Source organism: Rhinatrema bivittatum, chromosome 16, assembly GCF_901001135.1.
Source record: "Rhinatrema bivittatum chromosome 16, aRhiBiv1.1, whole genome shotgun sequence".
Taxonomy (NCBI): domain Eukaryota; kingdom Metazoa; phylum Chordata; class Amphibia; order Gymnophiona; family Rhinatrematidae; genus Rhinatrema; species Rhinatrema bivittatum.
The window spans coordinates 42036501-42061651 of record NC_042630.1 but is presented as its reverse complement, the minus strand read 5'-3'; the positions used below and the strand labels follow the sequence as shown (position 1 = coordinate 42061651).

The 25151-nt window shown below is 40.7% G+C and overlaps 2 protein-coding genes across 2 annotated transcripts in view; both read right to left on the bottom strand.

Moving 5' to 3' along the window:
- Positions 1-1456: 1456 nt before the first annotated feature.
- LOC115077512 (olfactory receptor 13F1-like) lies at positions 1457-7777 on the bottom strand. The gene is made up of 2 exons (XM_029579804.1): positions 7692-7777; positions 1457-2402 (listed from the first exon to the last, which is right to left on the bottom strand). Exons 1-2 carry the CDS (start codon positions 7775-7777, stop codon positions 1457-1459), a joined length of 1032 nt encoding a protein of 343 aa, XP_029435664.1.
- A 16201-nt stretch (positions 7778-23978) lies between these two features.
- The window catches only part of LOC115077511 (vomeronasal type-2 receptor 26-like), a 47231-nt gene continuing 46058 nt past the window's right edge, over positions 23979-25151 (bottom strand). Inside the window, exon 5 of the mRNA XM_029579802.1 lies at positions 23979-24895. Coding sequence (XP_029435662.1) covers positions 23979-24895 — 917 coding nt within the window. The remainder of the gene's footprint in view (positions 24896-25151) is intronic.

The window sequence follows — 25151 nt, the reverse complement described above, 5'->3', positions numbered from 1 at the left end:
CTTTCGTGTACTGCGAAGATTCATTGGTTGTTTTATCGCGTTGCACGATGGTTTTGCGATTTGCGAATCCAGTTCCGCAAATGGCGAACACATCGCGTGACGCGATGTGTCCCCGCTGCACGAAAAATGCCTTATTTGCATGGGACACGCGCCCTCATGCGTTACCACTGTGATATTGGAAAATGAGGCCCTGATAGGGTTATTCATCAAAATGCGTTATGGTGCTAACACCATAATGCATGCAATAATAGTTTATAGCATGGCACAAATGCAAATTTTTGGAAGGGGCAGGATTAGGGAGGGGACAATATTACATGGTTTTAACACCGGACATAACTACACTTTTTTTCCTGGTGTTAAGCTGTGTGATATGCCCAAAACAGCCCTAACGCAATTTGTGATACATTTTGCAATCTGCATTTTGGCCCTTTCTGGGCTTGGGGGGGGGGGGGGGGGGGGGGGGGGGGGGGGGAGAGAGAGAGAGAGAGAGAAAGAGAAAGAGAGCCTCTGTGAAGGCCTTCACAGTATTCATTTATATGACTATAGGAGGGCCAGCTAATAGCTAAAGGTGAGGTGTTGATGGTGGTTTAGGGGCCAGTTTTACATGCAGAATGAGATGTACAAACAGCACAATACATCTCGGTGAAGATTTGAAAACATTTGAAGTGAGGAAAGTCTCACAAAGATGAAATATCTACAATGTTCTCACCCTAGCCACTACACTGACACCTCACCTCCAGCTATCAGCTGGCCCTCCTATAGAGATATAAATAGTTGACTACTATGAGGCCCTTATAAATACTCTCATTCTCTCTCCCTGTCTCTCTCTCCCTCTTTCTCTCTCATGAAATAGAAATATTGTGGGGTGCAAAAACTATACCATGGGTTTTATGCATGTAATATTATAACATTTTGATGAATCTAGGGTTAGATGAGTGAGGGGGCTGACGCTGGGGAGGAAAGCTCTGCAGGAGGTGAGAGGGATGGAGCTGCAGGGGCAGGATGAAGGGAAGCACATGATAGTGCTACAGAAAGTGGCACTGCCCAACCTAGCTCCCCTCTCCCTTGCTGACCTGTACTGCATGTTTTTAATTTCCAGTTATTCCCCAGAGTTTATTTTTTTCCCTTTGGTTTGGATAATGTAAGTCAAATGAAGCAGAGATCTCCCTCATTGTGATCAATTATTTAAAAGAAGAAAAACAACAAAATAAATAAATTCAAATTAGGATTTTATTAACATTTAGCAGCATTTCATGGTTCTATATGCAGTCCATAACTGCACTGTCAGTATATACTGTATGTCTACCTTTACCCTGGCACAAACTGTGCAGAGCCCAGGATACAACATATCTTAAGTTAAAAAAAAAAAATCACTAAAATAAAGATGTACCAGATAAGGGTTAATTCCAAATGGAATTTCAGTTGGAAAACAGAAAGAAGTTTGTTTCCCCTAATTTTATTTTCTTATGATGATTTTTCTGAGGGCATTTTTCACTTCTTGATTTCTGAAACTATAAATCAAGGGGTTTAGCATGGGGGTGAGTACTGTGTACAGGAGGGCAAACATTTTATCTTGCTCCGGTGATTGCATTGAACTTGGCCTCATGTAGACACACATTAATGTCCCATAGAATAAAAGTACGACTGTGAGGTGGGAGGAGCAGGTGGAGAAGGCCTTGCTTCGACCATCAGAAGAATGGATTTTCAGGATGGCTGCAATGATAAAGATGTAGGATGACAGAGTTAGAAGAAATGGGATAAGAGCCATAAATACTCCTTCAGACAGTGCAAGTATTTCAAAGTTGTGAGTATCACTACAGGATAATTTTAGCAGTGCATTGGGGTCACAGAAGAAGTGGTTAATTTCATTGGAGCCACAAAAAGAGAACTGAGATATGAAAATGTCTAAAGGAACTTCATCCAGAGATCCAGCTATCCATGAAGCAGCCACCAGTAAGCTACAGATCCTTTTATTCATCATGAGTGGGTATCGCAAGGGGTGGCAGATTGCCACATAGCGATCATAGGCCATGGCAGTTAGAAGGAGGTATTCAGTACTTGTTAAAATTAGGAACAAGTAAAGCTGCGACATACATAAAGAGAAGGAAATTAATGTTTTCCCTTTCAAGAGACTTTGCAGCAATGTTGAGAGAGTGACTGTGGTGTTACAGATATCGATGAAGGACAGGTTACTGAGGAAGAAGTACATGGGTTTGTGGAGATGATGGTCAGACCACATTAATGTTAAAAACCCAAGGTTTCCCAGAATAGAGATAAAGAAGGCTGGTAAAACTATTATATAAATAAAGATTTCGTGATGTGAATGTTTAGAAAATCCCAGAATAATGAATCCTGATGTTGATGTCTTATTCTCCTTCTCCATTGTTTTAGTGACCATTAATCTGAACATAAAGAAAAAGGTTAAACATTTTAGTTGAAAGAATAATATATTTTTCACTAAACAATAGTTCCAAGCATGGATTTGGCTACAAGTGTTGAAAACCACTGAGTCATTTGATTCTTCTCAAAATCATCAACATCTGCAGTTACTGGTTTTAAATAACTTATCATCCATTGCCCTCTCAGTTTTCATGTGATCCCTCCCTTCAAATCAACTAAAAAAGGAGCAAGAGGAGAGTTAAAATGTTCATGTAGGTGAAGACTCAGAATCACCTTCTCGGGCAGATGAGAGATGAGGCAGTTCACAGCACAATTCATGGGCATGGAAATTTATAGAGATAGGAGAGATGAGCTCTCATCTGAGATCTTTTGAGGGAGATTGATGAATGAATAAAACATGTGTTGAGTCATGTAAATATCATTTATATATTTTACTGAGCTTTTCCCCTGTCCCACTTCCTTTTCCTTATAAAATTCAGAATTTGGTTTCTTATTTTTTCAATTATGATAAGGGTCTTGCATCCCTATAGATGAGTCTGTGCATTCATTTCAAAGAAATTGCACATCTGAGATGAAAATGACCATGACATTTTCAGTTCTTTCAGAACAGAATGAATTGAAAATGGCCTTGCATGAAAATTTCCAAAAGTTTTGAGATATTTCCATTTCATGATCAACAAAAAATTCACCCCCGAGTCCCTTTTGCCCACCTCCCACCCAGCAGATATGTCTCTGTCCAAAGCTTACCTGGCTAGGCTGAGCTTCCCCAAGGTCCTCAAATCCCCATTCCTCTCTATTAAAAAGAGCTGTGTCAGTGGTTCTTCCTGGCCCCTACTTACCCTTCTCATTTGGTCTATAGGTCCAAAGAACCGGGGTGATGCCCACTTATCCTCATGCTCCATCCTTTAACTATGGTATCAGACTCCCTTAAGTGAGTGCTAAAGTGACTCCAGAATGGGGTAAGAAGTGTCCGGGGTGGGTGGGTGAAGACCTGCAGGAGGTTTAATTTTTAAATGTTGGTTCTAAATTGTTTAGTGGGAAGGTTCTTTCCTTTCTTTTGGTTTTGCTTTTGTGCTTTTTTCCCCTTTTGTCATTTCTGCTATGCTCTTTATTTGATTTCTAAAGAACAAAGTTAAAATATAAAGAAAAAGCGCAAACACACAAAACAAATAACATGTACATCCTTAATAGGCAGTTGTTTAAAACAATATTGAAAACAACAGCATTTTATTTCATGTCCTTTCTATTCTGAAACCATAGAAAAACAACTGTTTTGGTTTTGCAGTTTAGTGCTCTCTAGAATGCTAAAATGATTCAGCTGCACTGTAACACTAAAACCAAATCATAAAAATCATGAATCATATGAAAACAAAAGGCACCTCCCCTCTAGATTTGACAGGGACATTGCATGGATATGTTTGAAAATGTGACGCTGTGCACTATTTCTTAATAGCATCCAACTCATGCCTTTAGGAATCCCAGTTACAGGTTTGTGTGCTAGGGAACCCCCATGAGTCATTTTATCTAGGTTATTTATGGGAACATTTTAAGACATTCCTTTTTAGGGGGCAATTTCCAAAACATAAAAGATTGTAAACCCTTGCCCTTTGTATTTATTTCCCTCAATGGATGCTCCAGGGAATATTAAAAACAATAAAATTGTTGGTCTGTAATGAAAACTTGTCAGCAAATGGCTGCTCTGTCACTGGTTGAATGGAAGCTGCACACTTTATAAACGACAGCATATTCCTGCTCCAAGAGTGCACCTGTGTTTCCAAAGGAAGATAGCGTACCCTTTCTCTACCCATTTTACAAACATGCACGTGCATATTTTAAGCACGTAAAAAATGAAATAATAACCGAGATTTATATGAGGCAGATATCATATAAACTATGCACATATACCAGTCTGAAAATACTTATTTGTGTGTGAACTTGGAATCACCAGTTTACTGATACCTCCACCAATTCACCTAGACCGTCTAGCGCTCTCCCCTGAACCCCCACCAGATCAACCGAACCTCCTCCCAAACTTCTGTGAATCAATCAGCAGATTAAGGAGTGTTCAAATAATTCTGGTAATTTATTCGTGAAGACATTTTAAAAAATTGCAACTAGAGCATGCACTTCTGAATCCTGCCCGGTAGTGCCCTAGTCTGCCCCTTGTTTTCCTGATGAAACCAAACTATGTGCTTCTTCCTCAAATTTAGAAAATAGGATGTACTTGCACACGTGCTACTTACCGTCTGTGCACATATGCTATTTTCTTTCAAGCTTGGAACCCCTGAGAAAATTTTCCATATAATCCATCTATTTTATAATCTATTTCACCATCTGCTACTGCAAACTGCATCCTTCATTTCAACTTCATCAAAACATAGAACAATGTATCCTTGGATAGCAGAAACTTGCTTTCTGTAATAATGAACAATGATTTGGAAACCATGCTCCTAGATTTTGGCTATAGTAATGGTTCAAGAGCAAGAATAAACTCTTACCTTTCATGTGCAGTGAATATTGTAATTCATTGTGTACTTAGCTCATGCCTTTTCATTGGTTACTCATGGTGAGTTACATTCAGGTACAGGAAGTATTTCCCTTCAGCCCAGAGAACTCACAATCTTTGTTTGTCCTAAAAGGATTAGTAATTCACTCTGTATTTCTGATCTGAGATCAGCATGCCTATAGATGCACCATTAGTATAGATTCTGGTTTATTACTAATATGCATGCTGCATATAAGAACAAGAGATCATCAGAAGTGCCATTCTGGGTCAGAATACGGGTCCATCGAGACAATCATCCTGTCTCTGTCAGTGACCAATCTGTGTCTCTAGGAAATACCAGGCAGATCACAAAGAGCAGATCCATTTCCTGTTGCCCACGCCCAAGGAAGAGTGCTGATTTTCCCCTTGTCTGTCTGTCTAATAATTGTTTATGGACTTTTCTTCCAGGAAATTGTCCAAACTGTTGTTAAACGTAGGTATGTTCAATAGCATGGTCACATCCTCTGACAACAAATTCTGCAGCTTAGTTTTGTGTTGAGTGAAAAAATGCTTTGCTAGTTTCTCGTAAATCATCTACCTCTTAATCTCATAGCATTTTTCCAAGTCCTTGTACTATCTGAAAGAGTAGATAACTATTCCCTATAATGCATGACATATTCACCGTCAATAAGACTAACATATTTTAGTTTATTTTGCAAAAAGATAATTCTTACTCTATGAGCAATGTAGCTAAATTAAATCCATGTGTGCAACTTAAATGGAAAAACTAATTCTAGAAAGTAAGTTTGAATTGACTTACAGTGTGCAATTGTAGCACAGACAGTTGTTTATCCTCAAACGGATTTTGAATCAGCCTGGTAATAAAGATTGGTAAAGCTTCTGGGATCTGTTTATTGGAGACAAGAGACATGGCACAGGACCTCAAAGAATAATACATTATTCTCCTGAGTTTTAATTAACTTTGTCTTATTCATTCTGTTCATGAGTAAGTTTCATTTCAAAGACCATGATTAGAAGTTTTGTTGACCTTGGGAGTTTGATATAGTGAAAACTGAAGCAGTAGTATAAATGTCCAGCTCCTTGCCCTGGCACTGCTCAGGCAAGGGGGAGGGGAGGGATGAAACACCATGCCTTATCTCCAACTACACCATGATTAACCTCCACTATTGTTTACATGTTTGAATTAATAACCTGTCCTTTCTCTTCTCTCTCCGCCAAGTTCCAATCACCCTGTTATATGTAACTGCTTTTTCCGCACCATTGTTTTTAGTTTATGTTTACGATGCAGCCCTGTTTTATGTGAACCAGCATGATGGGACTGCGTTCTCGAATGCCGGTATATAAAAACCCGAAATAAATAAATAAATAAATGCCTACCTGTGGGCATCGATGGAATGCAAAGCTGGCCTCCACAATTTATTTTATTTATTTATTTTTGTATTTTATAGACCCATACAAAAAATAAATAAATAAATAAATAAATAATAACAATCCCAACAGCTCATAATTTATATAATAAAGGAATATAGTAGGGATGGGCATTTGTGAGAAACAAAACAGGAAATAAGATAAAATTGTATATTTCATTTCATTTCATTTCATTCTCAAAGTGAAACAATTGAAAATAAAATGAAATTTCATTGGTTTTCATGTGATCCAACAAGTATAAGCATGAGCATGACACTGGGACTGGGTCCTGGGCCTAGGCATGAGGCTGAGGACTCGTCTATGCGTAGGTCATGGACTGACGTGGTAGCCTTGGCCTAGGCCCGTGTGTGATAGCGAGGTCTCAGCTGAGACAGCAAAAATTGTCCAAAATTACCTGCTCCATTGGGGATCCAACATCGTTGCCAAGGCCCAGACCCAATGTAGGGCCTAGTCTGGAGGCAAGTTCCTTTTTCTATACTTTTTCTTCTCATTTTGCTTTTTAAATGGCAACATCTGCTCTGGAGGCACTGGGGTAAATTAACTCTGGCACATCCTTCCAAAAGAGGGCACCATTTTCATGTCTTGGGCCTGGGATTGGGCCAAGGCCATGAGGTCAGGTCTAGGCCCCAGCATTGGGCCTGGCCTAGGCCCAGGTCAAGGCATCTTCACCTTGCATCTGGATCCAGCTGCAACATCAAGCCTCAGTCCAGGCCAGGCCTTAGCATCAGTACCCATTTTCTGGATTAAGCTCTGTCATTGGGCTTAGGACCGGGCCAAGGTCTAGGCATCAGGACCCAGCTTCCGGGACAGGCTCCAGCATTGGGTTGGGTTTGGGCTGAGGTCCAGGCATTGGGACATGTTCTTTGGATTGAGCCTTAGTATCAGGCCTGGATCTAGGCTGAAGCTGATGTCCCAGTATCAGGACCAGGCCTTGAAGCTTAGGCCTTCTTAGGTCCTAGGGGAGGTCACGGCAACCTATTGTGGCTTAGGCCTGTGCAAGGATGAGTACTTGCCCTAGCCCTAGGCTTTGTCATCTGGTCGCTAATGAACCAGTAAGTAGGGGCAAAGGAGGTTCCTTGCACTGGCATTTTTTCAGGTGGGAGGTATGAATGGTGGGAGCAGGGGGCCTTGGGAGACCCTGTTTATTTTTTTTTCCATTTTTAAAATTTAAATATTTATTCCTTTTTTTCAATACTAAATCAAATAATCATTAAATAAAATTAAATTAGTGGGCCCTCCCCCCCCCAAAAAAAAACAAAGCAAAAAATGAAATGACATTTTTATTTATCTTTCCACCCCTATAATATAAATAAAATGACTAACTAAACAAATAATTTGACCAGCAGGATTGGCTCACCTTCCATGATGCCCTGAGCCATGCGTCTGATGCACCATACCTCTGGATTCATCAGTTGCATGGTTTCCTGCGCTCAAGTCTGCCATCTAAGGCACTCTGAGTGAGCGGGTGCATACCTATGGCCAATATGGTCTCAACCGTAGGTGGCACTAGTGGAAGGGCACCCTAGTGCTGCCAGTATTGTCTGCTATCACTGTCATCAGAAGCAGTGCAGCCCCGTCGGAATTGCATGCAGGGCCTTAGAAGAAGGAGGAATGTTTTGGCATCTATAATCACCTGAAGAGATGCCCTGAGAAGGAGGAAGATCACTATGTCCTGCAGCTTGAGTAAGAGGAGAAGCACTGTGGCCCATAAGAATTGTCGGTACGGAAGTGCAGGGGAAAAAGAATCATTTTCATTTTCGGTTCATTTTTGAGAGGTCTTTTCCCACGAATATTGGTCCATGGAGTGTTTGATTAATTTTATTCATGAGAAAAAAATGAATCAAACAATTAAAAAACAAACCCCAAAATGGCCAAAAAGGAAAAATGAGGTATCCCGGGACCTCCTGTCTGCCTACCGGCTGAGACACAGCCAAGCACTGCCCGGGCACGTGCATATTATATATTGGTGCAACCATGAGTGCACGCCGGGAATCGCACTCACATGGACATGCACGCACATCTTTGAAAATCTACCCTTAAGGTAAAATCTTAGGTATCTATTTGAAGCCAGAATTATCTGTAGCACTATGACATGTGGATTATTTTTTAATTTTTGGCCGATTCACAATAGCCTTCACTGAGGGAGCAAGACCTAGCAATAGTTCTTCTTTTGATGGTAATGAATAGGATAGGTTATTGCAACATCTTATGGCGGGACTTACCTAATAAAGAGGATAAGCATTTTCAGATTATTAAAACAATGGCTGTGGGGTTACTCCTGGGTGATAAACGATGTGAATATACACAGCCATTATGAGTGATCTTTAAAGCCTTTTGTTGAAGAGAACCTATGTATTTAGCAGATTTACTGCAAGATTATTCTCCATTGAGATGGTTACAATCATTTCAGAAAGCGCTGTTGATTTTTCTAGAGATGGCATTAGCAAAATTAACTCTTTATGGAACTCAGATAATTGTCCTTTCATTGGAAATTGAAAACATGTTTGTTTGTTTTTTTTTGCAAAGAATAAGAAATCCAAGGTCGTTGAAAATATTTAAATATCAAAAATGCAAGAGATTCAGCTCAAAAAACAAAGCGAGGGGATGTTTGTTAAATCTCTGGGGAAACCTCATATAGTGCCACTAGGGGCTACAACCTGTTATGTACAGCTCTAGAAGCACTAGGGCTTTTTAATCATTGGAATCCCAGAGAAGATGATTCTTTGAAAAGCTATCATATGTATAGGTGCAGAAAGCCCTCTTAGAACCTTATATTTTTTGTGTTACCAGTCCTGTAGAATTACAGTGAGACCATGCCAGGTTGTAATTCTACAGGACTGGTGACACAAAAAGTATAAGGTCCTAAGAGAGGCTGTGTTGAAATAATAACAATGCTGAAGGATTTAATATATGGTTTGGATTTGTGGTGTTGGTTTGAATGCTATTGTTTCAATAGACGTATTTGGGAAGAGTAGTAAGATTGCATGATGGGTCAAGTAGTTCGTGATGGGGTTGATGAACTACAGCTTCCGGTGACGTATCCCGGGAGGGGGATTTAAATTTGAGGTGTGTGTTTGGGTAGGTGATTTAGACGTTGAGACGCCATGTCAAGATCCTGAGGGACGTTCAATATTGTCCCAGTAAGCTTATTGATTTTTCCTGTGGGTTTAAATATCTGTGAATTCATGAGCAGGACTATAAGATATCAGTGATGCAATGATGACATTACAGTTGTAGTAAAGTCTTTTACCGTGACTAATTGGTGGTTTGAGGGTATAGTATCTCTAAAAAATATGTGTGTGTGATTTTTATGTTTTTTTTTTATTTTTAGGATCAGAGAATATTTTGCCATCACTATGAAAAAGATTTGTTTCCCTTGAAGAAGACTTTTTATAGTCGAAACATGGCCCATGTCGGGTTTGGGTTCTAAGTGATCTTCAAGTTGGCTAAGTATTCGTTTATAAATATTTGTATTAGGCTGATACACAGCGGGTTTATTTATTTATTTATTTATTTATTTATTTATTTATGTATTTATAACTTTTTTATACCGAGGTTCAGGTAACAGAGTTACTTATCACTCCGGTTTACATTCCAACAGGCAATAAATAATGACAGAGTATGTCTTACAATGAACAAGGATGAGAACAACTTGGATAAACATAATATAAAAATAATGTGTACAGATAAAAGGAAGTGGACTTGACGGATATCAAGCCGACTGGGGAGGGAAGTTGACTAATGGAGGGGGAGAGGGAGACAAGTTACTATGGCTGATTAAAACATGAACATAGGCCCTGGGAAGGGGGAAGCTGTGGAAGCTGTGGAAGAATCTTGAAATTATGGGAAAGCTTGGCCGAACAGCCATGTCTTGAGTCTTTTTTTGAACGTGATTGGGCAATGTACCAGCCTGAGCTCAGGTGGAAGCGAATTCCACTGTTTGGGGCCCGCGGTGGAGGGAGCTCTTTTTCTTAAAGATGTTTTGATAGGAGGTACGTGCAGAGTGCCTCTCTGTGCTAATCTTAGCGGACGGGAGGAAGTGTGAAGTTGAAGAGGAATCCTGAGGTCCAGTGGAGTGTTGTGAATGGCTTTCTGGATGATTGATAGAAGTTTGAGTTCCAGTGGAGCTTCTTTAGAATTAGTAGATGCTTAGTTTAGTAGATGCTTTAATAAAGTAAATTTTAGTAGTTAAACGAATAATGGAATTAGTAAATATTGGGTTGGATTAGGCGTATTATGAGATATGAGACAATAAATGATTATATGAATATTGCTCATAAGGCTGAAAACTGCCTGCGGCCCATTGCGGGCGAGAGACAGCAGATTAAATCACTTTGAGCATGTGCTGATGATATTGTCTCTAGTGTTGTAATAAGATTTGTGGTAATAGGTTTATACACTATTTCCCTCTTTGTTTCACTTTGTTTTTGAGTGATTACAATAAAAATAATCATAGTATAAAATATTAACAATAAAAATATAAAACAGTACAAAAATAAAACAAAGCATACAATGTGAAAATCAATAAAATAAGAAAAACAGATCAAAATTTTAAGGATCCACATAAAAAACTGCTTGAAAGAAAAGGTAGATTGGTTATGATGGGAATTGTTAGGTTGGATTTAAGGTGCTGGATTTAAGTTTCTAATAAAGGTGTAGTTTATTGTTTCTTTATCTAAGCAGTTAAGAGATGAGCATGTAACTAAGGACCTTATTTTCTAAGGCTATCGCATGCCTGCACTACCTACATCGGGGCAGAGTCGGTCCCGGAAGAGGAGGAGTCAGGGTGTCACCGGGGCCAACTCTGCGAGGACGGCGTGGACAGCGAAAAGGTAAGGAGCCTATTTGCTGACTATTTCGTGCCGAATAACTGCACCTTTTATGGTGTAGTTATTCAGCGTGATGCTGGCAGTGATTGCACCACGGCGGTATGATCGCTGCCGGCTAGCGCAGGACCGCCCCCCCATTTTCCCCCCCCTGCACCCCGTTACCACCAGATTTTCTAAGTTCTGCGAACTTAGAAAATCCAGCCCCAAATAAAACAAATTGATAAATACATAAATAAATCATCCTGTACAAGTTGGGTTAATCTTTAGTCAGGGAGTTTAGCACATTAGTATTTTAAACAATGGCAGATGAAGACCATGTGTCCTATCCGCTCTACCAAGTTACTTAACTCTTTTTTTTTTTTTTTTGGGGGGGGGGGGGGGATAAGTTCCTATAATTTACCAACCACAGCTCCACTCCATGTCATTTACCCAACCACTGCCCTCTAAATCCATACATGTTTAATTTTTTACCAGTAGTAAGTGCTTCTTGCCTAGGTAGAAGGATGTTCTAAAGCTTATGATCTTCCTGCTTAATTATGAAAAGTTTCTGATTTAATCCCTATAATCACATGACTCTTATGTCCTCCAGGATTAGCAATTATCCATATTGGGCCTCATTTTCCAAAGCTATCGCAGGCTTGCGCTGTTAGCGCAAGCCTGCGATAGCTAGCGAAAGTAGCGCAGGCCTGCGGTACTAAAATCGGGACGGAATCGGCCCCGGAAGAGGAGGAGATGGGGAATCACCGGGGCCGACTCCATGACGACGGCGCGCACAGTGAAAATGTAAGTGCCTTTTTGCTGCCTATTTCGCACCCAATAACTACACCTTCTATGGTGTAGTTATTGGGAGCAATGCCGGCAGCGATCGTACCGTGGCGGTGCGATTCCTGCCAGCTAGCACAGGACCGCCCCCCAGTAGCGCAATTTTCTAAAGTTTTGCAGGCCTGTGATAGTTTAGAAAATGAGGCCCATAGTCACTAAACTAGTGAAACTATTATCCATAGCATTCAGTCAATCAAGGCTCATTGATGTGAGATGCAACAACTGAAGAGGTTATTTATTTATCTATATTTACTTTTGTAGATCATTGTACTCATTAAAACTCATAGCAATGTATAACATCATAAAATTACATAACAGCTTTAAGTAATCAAAATTATACAATTTGAAATCAGGATAAGCAGACTTTATAAAAATTAATATTATAATCATACAATTTTACATTCATAACTAAAATACATTTTATACATAGGTAAAAAATAGCCTTTAATTGTACAATATATAAGAACAGTTAAAAGAGAGAAAGCATATTTTAACTACTGAATATTCTCATGTATAAGTCGTTCTCATGTAAAGTTGAGGGTATATTTTGGGCCCCAAAATCAAGAATTATCTGTCACACATGGATAAGTTGAAGCTAAATCCTATGGGGCTTGTGAAATGGTGAAATCATACTAAGAAACAAACTAATAAGAAAATCACTTTATTTTTTAAATGCAGAATAAAGTGTCTCATAAGAAACATTTTAACCACTTAAGAAAATCTCCCTGCTGTATGAGTCCTTCCTTTCTTCCCCCATAGCTGTCCCTTTTTGTCTGAATCCTTCCCTCCCTCCCCCCATGGTTGCCCCTCCTGTTTGAATCCTTCCCCCCTCCCGATTCCTTACCTCACCCTCTCCTATCTGGACAACAACAGCACCTGCTCTTTCTTCCTCTCCTGTGGTCTCCCAGTGTAGGGGTAGGACAACTTCTTCCCCAAAAACCCTCCAGTTCCATTGCTGCTGTTATGAGGATGACGACGACTTTGCAGTCACTCAGGCACATCCTCCCTCCTCCCCCACAGGGTCCCAGCGCCGTGCTCCAATCAGATCCTGGCTTGGGAGGGGGGAGGATGTGTCTGCACAACTGCAAGCACCATCATTCCAGCACTATGTAGATTGACCCGTGGATAAGGACCATGTATGAGGATTACCTTATGTGACTTATATGAGTAGTACATATGGGAAGTTAGTTAAAGCCGTGAAGAATGGTTTAACCAATGACATGCAGAAACATTTAAATGTAAATATCAGTAGTAGGGATGTGCAATCCCAACATTTTATATTATTTTCTCGTTTTTGTTTGATGCGTCAGGGTGTTTTCATTTTTATTCAGTTCAAATGGATTTCTTTGGTTTTGTTCATTAAACAAGGAAAAGAAACAGGTATTTTCCTCAAAAAGCTATTTCCAGATTATAATATTCAGAGGAAACTGAAAATGGCCTCATTCAATGAATCTTTTGCAACTCTTGAAAAAATGAATGTGTATCCCTAATCGACTGTTATCCCAATAGTTAGCCAGACTTGGCTCAACAGATGATTGCAAAAAAACATAAAATAAAATACATGTTTTAACTTCTTTATGAAATGAAGATAGTTCTGTTGTAAAGAAATCTGTTTAGGTAGACTAATCCACATTTTAGGGCTATTACTGAGGATGCCCTTTCTCTGATCTTGTTTTAACCCTGCATCTGCTGGTGAGGGAATAAGTAAGAGATCATCCTAAAAAGATGATATATTGGGGAATATATGGAACCACACAATCAGTAAGGTAGCCTAGCACAATGTCATCTTTATAATCAGATCTACAGGTATAATTGAAATGAGTATTTAGGAAGGCTGGGGGCCTACATTGGGGACCATGCATATACACATATTTTAATGAGTGCAGGGAGGCCAAATGTTAAAAAGGAAGGAGCCTACTAGCAGATATGGTAGATACCATCACAGCTGGGCATGCTTGGGAGGATATGGAATGGGAAGAAAAGGGTGGGGAGGCTGTATAAAAGATGTGGAGAGAGGGAACTGATATGCATATCTACCTAGTACATAGAAAAATCATATGGATAGATAGGATGGAATATTTTTAAAACAAAATCTTGAATCTGATCCAGAATTCTACAAGTATCAGTCAGTGTAGATTTTTAAGCTGGGGAGAAACTTGGTCTTTCAAAGATAACCCTCCAAGGTACCTTTCAGCTGTAATTCTGTAAAATCTGTAATCATTTCAGAGATTTCTGTGGGAGACCAATGTAATCATCATAGCAGTAATCTCATCTTGAGAAAACTGCAGCCTAGATCACTGAGGTCAAATCTGGTGGATGCAAAAGCAGGTGGCATTGGCAGATAACACTAAAGTGGTAAGAGCTACAAATTATTGCAAAAATGACCTGCACATTCATTCACAGCTTTTTGTCAAGCCAAATTCCAACATTCTTTACTTTCTGCTGCAGTGGTAAAATTCAGATGAATCTTAAAATCAGGATGAGGATCTGAATTTCTAATCCATAAGACTTCAGTTTTATTGATATGAAACTGCACACCTTTCTTAATAGAAAGACTGGCTGTATAACATCTGTGAATAAATAATAGTGAAGGGAAAGAAAACCTTGGAAGATTAGTGCAGCCATACCACATGTGTTAGAGCTATCACCATGGCCGCTCCATGCAGGTGTCCCCCAGCATCCTTGGAAGCCTACACAGCCATAATGCTGATTCTTGGGTCGGATCCACACCTGCTTCATGCAAGCTACTTACCCACCTTCTTGCAAGCCTGATACACCTGCACCGCCATTCTTTTCTCAGTGGCTTATATCTTTGCCTTCTGAACAACTCAACAAATATTCAGTCCCCTACTTCCTTTCTCCTGTTTAACACTGCTGTCCTTACCCTTCTTCGGTAACTGCCCCAATCATGTATACATTCTAGGCATGTGCATTTGTCATGGCTTGGGGGTGCTGAAAAACAAACTGAATTTTTCCAAAATTTTGGAAAAATCCGTAGTGCGCAATAAGAAGAAAATCGGGACCCACGAGAAAAACTCCCGAACTACAGGAAAAATGAAATTTCCAATGGGAGCCCAAAACAAAGCTCAAACCGATAAAAATAAACAATGCACATCTCTAATAAATTCCATTTCCTGTAGAAAATATCAGCTTCACATATTTTATTAATGTCAGACACATATTGGACTATTTCTCAAGGTTTTCCCTACACTTTCTTTCCTCCTAAGAAAATGTTTTGAGTGCATTTTGCCTCTTTACTATTGTTTACGATGCAGATCTTGTAACATTTTAGTTGCCATAATTAATGGAGACTCTGCTGAAAGAAAGGATAATAAACTACCTACAATATGGTGGCTTGCTCAATCAGTACCAACATGGATTCACCAGGGATAGGTCCTGTCAGACGAATCTGATTGATTTCTTTGATTGGGTGACTAGAGAATTGGATCAGAGAAGAGTGCTTGATGTGATCTACTTGGATTTTAGTAAAGCCTTCAATACAGTCCTACATAGAAGACTCGTGAACAAAATGAGAAGCCTGGGAGTGAGTGCTAAGGTGGTGGCATCGATTACAAACTGGTTTACAGATAGAAGACAGAGTGTGATAGCAAATGGAACATACTCTGATGAGAGAATAGTGTTAAGTGGGTCCGATTCTGTTCAAAGTTTCTGTGAGCGACATTGCGTAAGAGGTAGAAGGTAAAGTTTGTCTATTTGGGGATAATACTAAGATCTGGAACAGAGTCGACACACCATAAGGAGTGGAGAGAATGAGACATGATTTAAGGAAGCTTGAAGAGTAGTTGAAAATATGCCAACTGAGATTTAATGCAAAGAAGTGATAGTGTTTAGGGATCTAAAGATGGCGAAGAAAGGTGACAATGTGATAGCTAAAGCTAGAAGTATGCTGGGCTGCATAGAGAGAGGAATATCTAGTAAAAAAAAAGGAAGTGATAATCCCCTTGTACAGGTCCTTGGTGAGGCCTCACCTGGAGTACTGTATTCAGTTCTAGAGACCTTATCTCAAAAGGGACAGGGACAGGTTGGAGGTGGTCGAGAGAAGGGTGATCAAAATGGTGAGAGGTTTTCATCAAATGAGTTATGAGGAGAGGTTTAAAGACCTAAATATGTATACCCTGGAGGAAATGAGGAGCAGAGGAGATATAATACAGACCTTCAGATACCTGAAAGGCTTTAATGATGCACAATCAACAACACAAACCTTTTCCACTGGACTGAAGCCTATAGAACTAGGGGTCATGAAATGAAACTCCAAGGAGGCTGACTCAGAAGCAATGTCAGTAAATATTTCATCCCTTCATCCCTACACTGTTTCAAACATCCCAACTCCATTATCCATTAAACCTCTTCTACCGTTCTTTCATATTCACCCAGCACTCAGCTTCCCTCCAGCTATCATCCAGCTATCATCCAGCTATCATCCAGCTTCCCTCCAGCTATCATATTCACCCAGCACTCAGCACTCCAGCTATCATCCAATCTCTTCAATTATCCATCCAGCCTCTTCATAAGACAAACTCTTACCCCAGCTAAACGATTCCCTACCAGTTCACTCAGCTGACCCGCAGACTTGTAAAGTAGAAGGACACGCAGCAGACTCACTCAAATGGTCACTCAAAGGACTCACTCAGCAGACGGATTTTCAGCGGACTCATACAGCAACCATCAACAGTTTTTCAAACAGCAGATGTACACTCAACAAACGAACCTACTTATTATACTTAAGCTGCAGACGGTCACTCAACGGACCCACCAAATTCCACCAGCCAGCATGCGCACCTTCCCAATACCCATCATCCACAACCACTTCAGAAACTACTCCAAACCCATCACCTATCCTAACATTCAACCTAAAAGGCTGATCCCCATCATGATCTCCCCTCTCACTCAACTACTGGGCCTTTCTTTGTTCTCACTTACTCTGTTTAATGCCCAATCGCTCACTAAAAAAACCCACATTCTCAACGACTACCTACTGGATGCCAAGCCTGACATATGCGCAATTACGGAAACATGGATGAAACCCACGGACACAGTGCTAATCAACCAACTTCCCTTGCAGTTGTATGATACATTCTCAATCCCAAGACTCAAAAAGAGAGGCGGCGGGGGGAGCAAAGAGAAGGAAGGAGGGGTTTGCTTACCCTCTGTGTCTGCCGGTAAAATCGCCGAGAGAAAAAGCTGAAGCAGGAAGAAATTGCCTACTCTTCCTGGGTTCCTGAACCGGCCAATCAGTGGAGGAGCCCTGACCACGTGACCCGGACCCTCAGCTGAGTGACACCAGCTGAGGAACACTGCCGATATAAAATCAGCGGCAGGGCAGCACTAGTCGGGGAGCAAAGAGAAGGAAGGAGGGGTTTGCTTACCCTCTGTGTCTGCCGGTAAAATCGCCGAGAGAAAAAGCTGAAGCAGGAAGAAATTGCCTACTCTTCCTGGGTTCCTGAACCGGCCAATCAGTGGAGGAGCCCTGACCACGTGACCCGGACCCTCAGCTGAGTGACACCAGCTGAGGAACACTGCCGATATAAAATCAGCGGCAGGGCAGCACTAGTCGGGAAGCAAAGAGAAGGAAGGAGGGGTTTGCTTACCCTCTGTGTCTGCCGGTAAAATCGCCGAGAGAAAAAGCTGAAGCAGGAAGAAATTGCCTACTCTTCCTGGGTTCCTGAACCGGCCAATCAGTGGAGGAGCCCTGACCACGTGACCCGGACCCTCAGCTGAGTGACACCAGCTGAGGAACACTGCCGATATAAAATCAGTGGCAGAGCGGCGCCCCGCAGCTGCCGGCGCGTCGCCTAAGCCGCGCGCGCCGAAGGGGCGCGCGGCTTGGACCGGCTTAGACTGGGGGAGACCGGGAGCCGGCTAGAATCCTTGAGTATCATCTTCAATGGGTAAGAAACGGAAGGCAAAGATCATCATTACCTCCTCCCCATTGCAGCAACAACGTATAGGCCCCATGGATCAACACGTCGTGAGGGGCAGTGACGTGTTGGAAACGCCAAAAGAGGACAGTTTGGGAGGTATGTCGTTAATCTCCCTTAGTCCTGGCGCAGGACATTTAACCCCACCACAGCCAAAGCCTTTTACATCTCCTGTAACATCCAATGAACTGATAGGGGCAGCCCAGGGAGGTGCAGAAATGGAAATTCAAATGGCACCTCCTCGGGCCGAGAATGGAAGTATTCTTTATTCTGGTGTGCAATTATTACCTCCAGTTCATTTAGATAGTAATATTTGTTCGATGGTAGTACCCGACAATGTTACTATGGCTGACCTGGGTAGAATGATAATGAGATTAGATAATAATGTTATAAAAATGAATGAATCATTGATGACTGCTATTAATACTAATAGGAAGTTAATTGATGATCAAGTGAAAATTGTAGAAAAACATGAGAAAGATATTCAGAGTTTAACTAATAAGATCCAGTTAACTCAGAATTCTGAAAATGTATTTATACGAGATAGTATTACAATGCATAAGGAAGTAGAGTATATAGAAAACTTGTTGCGCTCTAAGAATATGAGAATTATAAATTTTCCAATCACTCGGCTGATGTCCCCTTGGGAAATGTTTAAAAAATTTCTCAAGGAGATACTGTTATATCAAGATGAGGAAATACCCAAAGTTTCAAAAATGTATTACCTAGAGAAAAAGGCCCCCAGAGTCACTGGTGAGCAGACTGGTATTGGGGAAATCCCATCTTCAGTGGGGGTGTCGACCTTCTTAGAGGAGTCAATCGACATCATTAATAAAAGAGCAACTCTCTTTATATCATTTATAGCCGAACAGGATAAAGAAAATATATTTAAGAAGTTTTTTAGATTAAGGAATATGTTATTTTGTGGGCACAAGTTACAAATATTCCCAGATGTGGCTAGGGCCACACAAGTAAGAAGAAAATACTTTCTTTCATTAAAAATGCGGGTACTTGCAATAGGTGCCACATTCTTTTTGAAATTTCCGTGCCTATGCTTAGTTAACTATCAGGGTAATAAATATGGTTTTGTGGATCCTACACATTTAGAAACATTTTTACTAGATAAAAGTCAACCTGAGGTATAGGGGGAATAATGTCCAGAAAAATAATCAATCTCCCTTCTCTTTAAATTATTTCGTATATACATATTAGAACAAATAGGTAGAATACCTTTTGTTATTATATGTAAGATTGCTTAAATATTTGAATGGTATAGATCTCCCCCAATTATGGGATATGTACTCAATGCAAATGATGATTTAATATGGGTTTTTGTAAAGTAGTTGTGTTATGTTGAAGTACACATTTTCTAATTTTCATGATGTATATAATTGTGAAAAATCAATAAAAATTAAATTAAAAAAAAAAAAAAAGAGAGGCGGCGGCCTCCTCCTTATGGTAAAAAAAGAACTAAGATGTGCACTTTTACACTCAGAATCTGCAGCTAATCTCTAATTCACAGTCTTTAAATCCACCCAGCTTCAAATATGCCTAATGTATGCCCCCCCCCAGGGCTCCTAGAATCTTACCCTTCCCCACTTATTGAACATATCGCCAAATATATTAACTATGACATCCCAGCCATAATTTTGGGAGACTTCAACGTCCACGTCGACGCTCATCCAATTTCCCCAAACTGTGAAACCTTTCTCTCCTCACTCAAATACCTGGGTTTCAAACAAATCATAGACAGCCCAACGCATAAAGGAGGTCACACTCTGGACCTAATATTCTTAAATGAGGGCCTCACCTTTACTACTAAACCCATTTGCTCTCCCATCCCTTGGTCAGACCACCGGTTGATTACGACGACCCTAGAGATATCCAAAACTGCACCCCTACCATCCCACAAGTCTACCATCCAATTCAGAAAACCATGCTCCTTAGACAACCTCAGCTCCTACCTCACCAAAGAACTAGATCTCCTTGATCTATCTGATGCAGAAGCGGCTATCACTTCTTGGTTCAAAATAACCAACAAAGTAGCAGACCTAACGTGCCCTACAACCACGAAAGTTTTACACCCGAATACAGACAACAGGAAACTGTGATTCACTTCTGAACTGAAAGCCCTCAAACTAGAATTAAGATGTAAAGATCACAAATGGTGGAAAAACCCTTCTTCTTCGATGCAAGCAGCCTACAAAGATTCTATGCACCGTTACAGGAACACGATCCTCCGAACAAAGAGGGATTTCTTCACTCTTAAAATCCACCACTTTATCTTTGACTCTAAAGCCCTTTTCTCTTACGTCGCATCTCTTACAAAATCTTCCCCACCAACTATTCCAGATGACCAAGCTTTAACCAAAGCTACAGAACTAGCTACATACTTTGAAAACAAAATCACTAACCTGGTAGCACCGCTTGAATCCAACAATAACCATCCTCTGCCTTCTCACAAATCCTCTTTGCAGCAAAATTACAGTCTCAAATCTTTCGAGCCCACGTTTTCATTGGAAATTGAAATCCTGCTAAAGAAGCTCAAGCCATCCTCTCACCCCTCAGACCCAATACCGTCAAACCTCCTCATCTCCATCCCAAAAATCATTGCCAAACCGATTTCTGATATCATAAACTGCTCTCTCACACAAGGCCTTGTTACAGATGCGCTCAAGATCGCAATCCTCAAGCCGTTGCTAAAAAAACCTAACCTGTCACCAGCTGATCCAGCCAACTTCCGTCTGATAGCCAACCTACTGTTCATCGCTAAACTCCTAGAAAAAATTGTTAATAAGCAACTCTCAGAATACTTAGAAGTGCACAAGATACTTGCTCCAGCTCAGTTCGGTTTCCGTAAATTGCTTAATACTGAATCCCTTTTAATCTCACTCTCAGACTCTATCATCCTCAGACTAGAAAAAAGACAACCATACCTACTTGCTCTCCTAGATCTCTCTGTGGCCTTCGACACAGTGAACCACTCTATTCTATTAGATTGCCTCACAGACATTGGCATCTCTGGTACGGCACACAATTGGTTCAAGTCATTCCTAAGCAACAGATGCTCTAAGGTAAAAATTAACAATAAGGAATCTCACCCCATCAGCTACACCCTGGGAGTCCCACAAGGTTCCTCGCTCTCTCCAACCTTTTTCAATATCTACCTACTCCCGCTCTGCCAGCTTCTGACAAATCTTAAACTATCCCACTATGTCTACGCAGACGACGTACAGGTACTGTTCCCAATTAAGGACTCCCTATCCAAAATCCTTAGCATCTGGAATGATTGCCTACAAGCAATCAACCAACTCCTGTCCAGCCTCAACCTATTCCTTAATACCAATAAGACTGAGATGCTTATCATATCTCAAGACGACAATAACAAACTAACCAACACTCCATTCACCTCTCAACTTAATTTCTCCCCGCATGTCAGAGGCCTTGGCATCATGCTGGACAATCAGTTTAACCTAAAAAAAATTGTCAATACAACTACAAAGGACTGTTTCTTCAAATTACAGATCCTGAAAAAGCTAAGACCCCTACTCCATTTTCATGACTACCGGACGGTGCTGCAATCTATTATTTTTTCAAAACTCAACTACTGTAACTCGCTCCTTTTAGGTCTACCAGCAACTACTATCAGACCTCTGCAGATGGTACAGAACTCCGCAGCAAGGATCTTGACCAACACCAACAGAAGAGAGCACATCACGCCCATACTTCGTAACTTACATTGGCTACCAAATTCAGAATTCTCTACAAAGTTCTTATGATAATCTACAAATCCATGCATAACCTTTTACCTCTTAATCTTAGCTTACCTCTTCGTTTTCACGAATCTTCCAGACCTATCAGATCTGCTCACAAATGCTCTCTCTATGCCCCCCCCCCTCAAGACCACTCTAAGGAAACGTGCCCTATCTACTGCTGGTCCCTCGCAATGGAATGCTCTTCCCCCAGATCTTCAGACAGAATCATGCCAAATAACCTTCAAAAGAAAAACTTAAAACCTGGCTTTTCAAACAAGGCTTTCCATAAACAGGTGAGCCATCCTTAGGGCTCAGGAAAGTTTATCCAGGATTACTAAACCAAGCTGTTTCACACACCCAATGAAGTGCGATCCTCCTATCTATCAGGACATACGTTCCCTCCTATTCCTCTGGAATGTACTCTCCTTCTGGTCCGATTTTCGACTGGAATGAATATACTTTCATATAATTTTTTCCCTTGGTTTTTTGATTGTATTGACTTGTTTTTGCTACTTAATGTTTCCCATGTTTTTTTTTTTTATTTTGCCCCCAGGTCCATACAACCCTGTTCTTTGTATTGCTCTTTTCATTTTTTGAGTTTCACTGTAAACCGATTTGATATGTATCCTTATACATGAAGGTTGGTATATAAAAGTTCAAAATAAATAAAATAAATACATTTCTTCATTGAGAGGCTGGTGGATGCCTGGAATGCCCTGCTGGAGGAAGTGGTGAAGGCAAAAATGGTGCAAGATTTCAAAAGGGCATGGGATAAACACTGGCAAGGGGGAGGGGAATGAAGTAAGGCATGGGGGTATCTTGCTGGTGTGGCAGATACTACCCTTGGCAAATAGACTTAAAATGTGATGCAACTCCATCATTGCTCGCTGCTTCAATGGCAGGGAGAAAAGAGGAAAGGGGGGATTGGATTCAGACAGTAACCAACAAAGTCATGAACTGTAGGGTCTGGAAACACACATGAGCATTGGGGTAACTTGCTTGGTGGGAGTAATTTGCTTGATGCGCTGGTTAGTACCCTTAACCAAAAGCCTGATGCTACCCTTCTGATGTGATTCCAACATTGCACATTGCTCTCTGATTCTTCGACAGGGGGGGGGGGGGGGGAGGAAATTGGTGTCAAACAGTAACCAACAAGATCCCTAACCTTGGCGGACTGAGTAACTGATAGGCATGGGAAACTGATAACTTTGGGAGCTTGCTGAGCAGACTGGATGGGCCATAAGGTCATTTTCTGCCGTCACTTCTGTTTCTATGTTTCTAATTCCTTCCTCAAGGAGTCCTGGTTTCCTTGTAACCTTTGATTATATCACACACACACACACACACACACACACACACACATGAGTTATAAAAACATTAATATGTTAGAAAGGGAAGAAAAATGCAAGGAAACAGATAAATTACTCATAAAGTTTGGTCATAACGTTTGGCAGAGAGAAAAAATAGAGAAATACTTCTGGTGAGAAAAAATAGGATTGCAGTGGAATCGGCATGGGTTTATAGATATTTTGTACCCATGGCCCTCCAAGCCAGTTATCAAAGGGAAATGCTACAGGGGTTTTAAACTGAAACTCCAAGCACACCTAACTATGCCTGCCCCAGTCCCATCTCTGTCCCAAATTCAGTGAAATCCATTTCCACCACATAGGATATGGAAACGTTTCAAAGAGGTTATTTCTATGGATTAACACCCACGGAAATCCCTCGGATAAGCACCCACTTGATGAAGGGATTCTGGGCAATTGTACAATTCCTAGAAGATTATTTATTAATGAAACTGGGTTACTTTTTTCATCAATGTACAAGTATATTCTGGCCCTGTCAGCCCATAGGTGATTCTGGGAGAGGGAGTTAGAAAACAGCAGTGGATTGAAACCAGTTTCAATGTAAAGCCCTGTTGGCTATTTTTGTTCTATGGAAACCGATGTGATGTTTTCCAAACGAATGTCGGTATATAAAAATTGTTAAATAAATAAATAAATATTATTTCATGGATGTGGCCTGGCTTTATTGAATTTAAAAAATAATCTAAAACTCTGTGACTGGATATTCAGTTCTTCTGAATTACAAATTATTCAAGCCTCTCATTAAAACTTCCCCTTAACTTCCAGCTCAAAACATTATTCCTTACATGCAGAGCCACAAAAGGGAGTTGATATAGCACATGTGGGAAATCTTAAAGACTGCCTATAAAATAAAATTAGTTTTATTAAATCATAAAGTGATTCTCATATTTTAAGAGGACATGAACCCAAAGGTCATTGGAAGAAATCCTTTTTCATTTAGCTTTCTTAGAATATTGTTTTCCAATTAAATGTCTCTTTGTGTTCAGGTCTGGCCTGATCAGAATAATGTAACACTTGGGGAAGAAGATACAGCCCAGCAGCCCAGCACTGGAAGCCAGGATGGCAAAGATCTCCACTGCCACCATGTATTTGCCTTTGGTGCTCAAATATGCTGGGATGAAGGAGACCCAAACACTGCAGAACACCAGCATGCTGAACGTGATGAACTGGGCCTCATTGAAACTGTCCGGCAACTTCCTTGCTAGGAAAGCCACAATGAAACTTAAGAGAGCCAAGAAGCCCATGTACCCAATCACACTATAAAATGCAATGGTGGACCCCTCGTTACACTGTAGGATCATTTTCCCAGGTTCAGACTGTGTGTCATTCTCTGGGAATGGAGGAGCGATTAGCAGCCATGCAATGCATATCAGAACTTCACCCAAGGAACAAAGAAGGACTAGAGAGCTGGAGACTCTTGTTCCTACCCATTTCCTTAACTTGCTGTTAGGCTTGGTGGCATTGAAGGCAATGATGATGGTGACAGTTTTTGCCAGCACAGAAGAAACAGCAATGGTAAAAATGATCCCAAATGCAACTTGTTGGAGCAGACAGGTCACTCTTCCAGGACGGCCAATGAATAACAAGAAACAGAGGAAGGACAGCATGAGGGAGAGGAGGAGGATGTAACTGAGGTCCCGATTATTGGCTTTCACTATGGGTGTGTCCCGGTATTTAATAAAGATCCCCAGCACTACATCAGTGATGATGAAGAAGAGAATAGCAATGGAAGCTAAAAATACACCTAAGAGATCCCCATAGGACAGGAAGTCTATGACTCTTGGGAGGCACTCGTCCTTCTTCTCACTAGGCCATTGATCATCAGGACACTTCATGCAGTTCTCAGCATCTGTAGAAGACAATATATTTTATTTTATTTATTTATTTATTTATTTAAAAACTTTTATATACCGGTATTAGTATGCATACATCATACCGGTTTACAATGTAACTTTAAAGGTAGAAATTACAATGAACAGGGAGGGCGAACAAGGAGGAGTATACAAAGAGCAGGAGGTGGAGGAATTAAAGCAATAAATAAAAACTGCAACGGACTATTTACAGGAATATACAAGGCGTAGGCAAGATCTTGCAGAAGTCGGTGT

Excerpts from the sequence above, each read along its gene's own strand:
- LOC115077512 (XM_029579804.1), bottom strand. The coding sequence starts at position 7,777 with ATGGCAGACTTGAGCGCAGGAAACCATGCAACTGATGAATCCAGAGGT. Across the intron at positions 2,403-7,691 it reads GGCTCAGGGCATCATGGAAG|ATTAATGGTCACTAAAACAA; the intron begins GTGAGCCAATCC and ends CTTTATGTTCAG.